Source organism: Bos javanicus, chromosome 24, assembly GCF_032452875.1.
Source record: "Bos javanicus breed banteng chromosome 24, ARS-OSU_banteng_1.0, whole genome shotgun sequence".
Taxonomy (NCBI): domain Eukaryota; kingdom Metazoa; phylum Chordata; class Mammalia; order Artiodactyla; family Bovidae; genus Bos; species Bos javanicus.
Genome location: NC_083891.1, coordinates 49,867,191 through 49,873,190, shown reverse-complemented (window position 1 = coordinate 49,873,190; position 6,000 = coordinate 49,867,191). Strand labels below are relative to the sequence as shown.

Genomic DNA, 6,000 nt, shown 5'->3' with positions numbered 1-6,000 from the left:
TTAGCTTCTTAAGCATTACTGGTCGGGGCATAGACTTGGATTAGTGTGATATTGAATGATTTGCCTAGGAAATGAACAGAAATCATTCTGTCATTTTTGAGATTGCACCTAAGTACTGCATTTCAGACTCTTTTGTTGACTATGAGAGCTACTCCATTTCTTCTAAGGGTTTCTTGCCCACAGTAGAAGATATAATGATCTGAGTTAAATTCACCCTTCTAGTCCATTTTAGTTCACTGATTCCTAAAATGTCAATGTTCATTCTTGCCATCTCCTGTTTGACCCACTTCCAATTTACCTTGATTCATGGGTCTAACATTCCAGGTTCCTATGCAATATTGTTCTTTACAGCATCAGATTTTACTTCCATCACCAGTCACATCCACAACTGGGTGTTGTTTTGCTTTGCCTCCATCTCTTCATTCTTTCCGGAGTTATTTCTCCACTGATCTCTAGTAGCTTAGTGGGCACCTACCAACCTGGGGAGTTCATAGTTCAGTGTCTTATATTTTACCTTTTCATACTGTTCATGGGGTTCTCAAGGCAAGAATGCTGAAGCGGTTAGCCATTCCCTTCTCCAGTGGACCACAGTCTGTCAGAACTCTCCACCATGACCTGTCCGTCATGGGTGGCCCTACATGTTATGGCTCATAGTTTCATTGAGTTAGACAAGGCTGTGGTCCATGTGATCAGTTTGATTAGTTTTCTGTGATTGTGGTTTCCATTCTATCTGGCCTCTGATGGATAAGATAAGAGGCTTATGGAAGCTTCCTGATGTGAGAGACTGAGTGAGGGGGAAATTGGATCTTGTTCTGATGGGCGGGGCCATGCTCATCTTTAATCCAATTTTCTGTTGATGGGCAGGGCTGTGTTCCCCGCCCATCTGTTTGATCTGAGGCCCAACTATGGTGGAGTTCATGAAGATAATGGCGACTTCCTTCAAAAGGTCCAGTGCAGACACTGCCATACTCAGTGTCTCCGACTCTGCAACAGGCCACCCACGCCTCCTCCGGAGACTCCTGGACACTCCCAGGCAAGTCTGGGTCAGTCTCTTGTGGGGTCACTGCTCCTTTCTCCTGGGTCCTGGTGCACACAAGCTTTTGTTTGTGCCAGGAGTCTGTTTCCCCAGTCCTATGTACGTTCTGGTGGCTCTATGATGCGGTTAATGGTGACCTCCTCCAATAAGGCTTATGCCATATCCAGGTCTACTGCACCTAGAACCCCTGCAGCAGGCCACTGCTGACCTGTACCTCTGGAGGAGACACTCAAACACACAAAGACAGATCTGGCTCAGTTTCTGTGGGGCCTCCTGTTGTGGCACAAGGTTTTTTTTGAGCCCTTGAAATGCCTCTGGCAGGTAATTTTCTTGAAGAGATCTCTAATTTTCTTGAAGAGATCTCTAGTCTTTCCCATTCTATTGTTTTCTTCTATTTCTTTGCATTGTTCACTTAGGAAGTCTTTCTCATCTCTTCTTGCTATTCTTTGGAACTCTGTATTCAGATGCCTATATCTTTCTTTTTCTCCTTTTTCTTTGGCTTCTCTTCTTTTCTCAGCTATTTGTAAGGCCTCCTCAGATAACCATTTTGCCTTTTTACATTTCTTCTTTTTGGGGACGGTTTTGATCACAGCCTCCTGTACAATGTTACAATCCTCTGTCCATAGCTCTTCAGGAGCTGTATCAGATCAAATCTCTTGAATCTATTTGTTACTCCAGGTGTATAATCATAAGTGATTTGATTTAGGTCATACCTGAATGGCATAGTGGTTTTCCCTAGTTTTTTCAATTTATGTCTGAATTTTGCAATAGGGAATTCATGATCTGAACCACAGTCAGCTCCGTCTTCTTTTTATTGACTGTATAGAGCTTCTCCATCTTTGGCTGCAAAGAATACACTCAATCTGATTTCAGTATGGACCATCTGGTGATGTCCAGGTGTAGAGTCTTCTTTTGAAGATATGTTTTAGGAACATTTATGAGATCAATACGCAGGGAGGTCTGATCATGGCCAAAGATGATTGGAAGTAAAGAAAGTGAGGTAATTAGAGTGGTGTGGCACCCCACTCCAGTACTCTTGCCTGGAAAATGCCATGGATGGAGGAGCCTGGTAGGCTGCAGTCCGTGGGGTCACGAAGAGTCAGACACGACTGAGCGACTTCACTTTCACTTTTCACTTTCATGCATTGGAGAAGGAAATGGCAACCCACTCCAGTGTTCTTGCCTGGAGAATCCCAGGGACGGGGGAGCCTGGTGGGCTGCTGTTTGTGGGGTCGCACAGAGTCGGACACGAGTGAAGCAACTTAGCAGCAGTAGCAGCAGCAGTCAAGCTTTATGGCTCTTCATAGGAGACATGTTCATAAGATGGCAGTGTTAGCATGTTCTGAGGGTGGAATTCTTCATCCTGTGATATTAAAACATCATCCGTCTGATGCTCATGCAGGCCCAGTTGGATAGTTGGTAGTCTCAAGTGGTCTGAACTGGCCAAGAACCGACTCCATGTTACTGAAAAACAATTTAACCAACTGTTACTACAGTGATCCAAACATCAGAGGTATTACAGATAAGGAAGCTAGTGGAAGTTTAGTTTAAAATCAACTAAAAGCAAGCAACTGAAAGTAAGCATGGCAGGTTAGGTTTGGCGGGTCATACAGGTTAGCTCTTGGTTTCATTACTAACGAAGAAGTACATCCATGCCAACGGGAACCAGGTTTTTTGGTTTTTTTTTTCCCCTTCTCCCAGGGGTCTCAGAACTTTTATTCCTCAAAAATCATTAACCATCTGCATCAGCAAAAGGCATTCTTCCAATTTTCCTATCAGATAAAGGAAAGGGTAAAAGTTGATATTGAGCTTCCCTGGCAGGGCGCATTCCTTCTGAGTAAGCTAAAGCTCAGTCATGCAGAAAAGGGAAGAGGCAGAATTGTGGGTCTTAGTCCTATGATGGAGCTGAAAACACGGAGTCAGCGTGGTCCAGCTACACAGTATCTCTTCTGAATTTTATGTAATACGCGTCACTGTGATATGTATATACCCTTTGATTCAAAAATGTATCTACTTGTGTCTTCCAGTGAAAACAAGTGAACAATCCGTAGAGTTTTCCGAAACACTGTCTTTAGGTTTAGAGCCCTCAGGTTAGAACAAATAAAATTTCCTATTTCTCCTTTAGACCGACTACTGATTCATTTTTTCTTGACAGGAGGAACGGTAGAGGACATGCGCAAACAAGGTTACAAAGTGGGCGAAGAGGGCTTACAGACTTTTCCGCCCCTCCCTCCCAGTTACCTCTTGTGGGGACCGCCACTAAGAGACTAAATCCGACCCCAATCCTCCTCCTCCCCTCAAGTTGGGCTAGGAAAGCACACGTGACCAGACCAAAAGCTGGGCGGAGGAGCACAAGCGAGGTGCGCAAGCCCTGCAGCTTTCTAAAGAGGCGCGAGCCTCTTTGGACGTCAGTGCGCAAGCGCAGCAGGCCTCGTCTAAAGGGGCGCGCTCCTCCGCCGGACTCAACACGCAGGCGTGGAGGTCCACTCATCACGACCCACGCTCCGGGGTATTAGCGCGCAGGCGTCCCGCCAGGGGGCGGAACCCGAGAGAGGGACAGCGGATTTCCGGTTCCTGGAGCAACGAACGGCCGCGGCGGCGACAGCTACAGCTTCGGAGGAAGCGGCTGCGGAGGAGGAAGGCGAGGAGCCGGAGAGGCGGGAGCCACGGGCGGGATTCTCGCCATGGGTCCGCGGACCTAGAACGGTGGAAGGTACCAGCCGTGAGCCGAGCTGGTGAGACGGTCAAGGGGGGTAGAAATGGAGACCGCTCAGGCGGAGAATAGGGAAGGGTTGAGGCTCAGAACGCTGACGGAGAGCAATGAAGGGCCCTCGGGCCGATGAGTGGGAGGAATGGCGGCCTCGAATATTGAAGGGAGTCTTGGGAAGATTTAGACGGAGGACAGGGAGGACTAGGGGCTCCGAAGACTGACAGGTGGAAGTGTCGGGCTCTTGGACAAGGACGGAGAGCCATGGGGAGGATCCGAACGCTGAGGGGAGATATCGGGGCCTCTCGGGTTAAGGAGAGAGAAATAGGGGTCCAGGATGCTAAAGGGAAGAAATGAGCGGCCCTCGGGCTGATGACGGGGAGAAATGAGTTGAAATGCTGAAAGGGAGGGACGGGGGTCTCGTATGGAGGACGAAGAGAAATAGGGAATCAGAAAGCCAACAGTTAGGGATGGCTTGGTCTTGGACCAAGAGGAGAGGAATGGGGTAGGGGGTTCAGATGCTGAAGGGAGAAATCAGGGTGTCTCAAGCTGATGAGAGGAACGGAGGGTGAGGACTCCAAAGGAAACTTGTTAACTGCAGAAGAGGGAAATAGGGCGGGTTCGGAGACTCGGGAAGCAATTGGGACTCAAAACACTGACAGAGCGAAAGTGAGATGCGGAGGCGTTCGGAGTAGGGTACCGAGGGAATGAGGGGCTGTTCAGGTCAAGCTTGCAGAGGAGCTGAGGGTTCTTTGGCAGAGGACTCGGGGAATGGAGGCAGTAATACTGAGTTAGAAGGATAAGAGGACAGCAGACAGGAAAGGAATGGGAGGGTTAAAAGACTAACAGAAATTAGTGACTCTTGGGTCAAGGAAGGGAATGAATGGGAGGTTAGAGTACTGAGGTAGCCAAGTCCTGTGGGGGCCTCTCGCGCTAGAGATGGGAGGAATGCGGTCTCTCTGGCTGAGGTTAGGGAGGAACTGGGGATTAGGACGGTGAGAGTGAGGAATGCGTTGAGGATGGGGACCCTTGGGTTGAGGATGGGGCTGCCAGATCAAGAAGCCGGGCGGATGACAAGCTCCTGGGCCCAGGACAGGGAAGAACGAAGTGGGAATGGGGCTTTACTCTTCCTTATGTTGGCCAGTTGCTTGTGGCAGGTCCTAGGTCTTAAACAAGCATGAATAGAAACACAGGTTTGTGTGGCCTGGGGCACAACATGTCCCTTTCTAACGCCTCAGTTTTTCCCACTGCCCCTTCTGTGTTGCAGGCCTCTGCTGCTTCCGTGGTCCCCATGGCTGAGGACTGGCTGGACTGCCCAGCCCTGGGCCCTGGCTGGAAGCGCCGTGAGGTTTTTCGCAAGTCAGGTGCCACCTGTGGACGCTCAGACACCTACTACCAGAGGTACTGGGTGGGTTGTGGACAGAGGGGTTAGGGCTGAACCTGGTTAGGCAGGGTGAAATCAGGGGTGTGTGATTAGATTTATGGGTATGCATGTACAGTTGATCCTTATTATCTGCAGGTTCTATATTTGAAGATTTGGTTACTCACTAAGATTTGTTGTTTGTACCCCTGAAGTCATACTCACTGTGTTTTCATGATCATTTGTGGATATGCACAGAGCGGCAAGAAATAGGTCGCCTGATGCGTGTGTTCCCAGCCAAGATTGAATGAAGATTTCTTATATTAGCTCTTAAGCTGTAAACAAGTATCCTTATTGAGGACTACTTAGTGTTCTGTTTTTTGCACTTTTTAATGGTGATTTTGCTTTGTAGAGTTGCCCCCGAGTGTAGTGTTGAAGTGCTGTCCAGTGAGCTAAGTGCAGGAAGTCTGTTTTGTGCCATATGGAGAAAATGCATGTTAAATAAGCTTTGTTCAGGCATGAGTCGCAGTGCTGTTGACTGTGAGTTCAATGTTAATGAATCAAAAAGGCAGTATATCTAGAAAAAAGTAAATTAGCCAATTAGTATGTAAGGCTGCTCCAGGAAGTGCTAAAGTAACGTCTGTAGTACATGATGAAGCTAAGGAAAAGGTGGAAAAGTGGCTAAATCTGTGGATCCATGAGGTGGTGACCAGAGTTTAGTGGACAGTGTGGTGAAGCCGAAAGCAAAGGACATCGGCTGTCATGTTCCTAGGGTTACGGAAACAGTAAGCCTGTTTCAGCTGGTGCTGGCTAGCTCACACGTTTCCAAAGGTGATACTTTGTGAAAAGTGTTAAACTTGCAGGTGAGGCAGGTTCTGCAGATGAAAGAGTCCATGG

At 48.1% G+C, this 6,000-nt stretch overlaps 1 protein-coding gene across 50 annotated transcripts in view; it reads left to right on the top strand.

The window, feature by feature from the left end:
* Nucleotides 1–3,609: 3,609 nt before the first annotated feature.
* The window catches only part of MBD1 (methyl-CpG binding domain protein 1), a 59,192-nt gene continuing 56,801 nt past the window's right edge, over nucleotides 3,610–6,000 (top strand). For 25 of the 50 annotated variants that reach the window (XR_009733320.1, XM_061400156.1, XM_061400163.1 and 22 more), the window contains exons 1-2: nucleotides 3,610–3,771; nucleotides 5,011–5,144. Coding sequence is in view for 49 of the 50 variants with exons in the window: in XM_061400156.1 (XP_061256140.1) it covers nucleotides 5,035–5,144 (110 nt within the window). In the remaining variant the exon portion in view is untranslated. The remainder of the gene's footprint in view (nucleotides 3,772–5,010; nucleotides 5,145–6,000) is intronic. The other 25 variants (XM_061400165.1, XM_061400162.1, XM_061400158.1 and 22 more) reach the window with 5 other exon arrangements.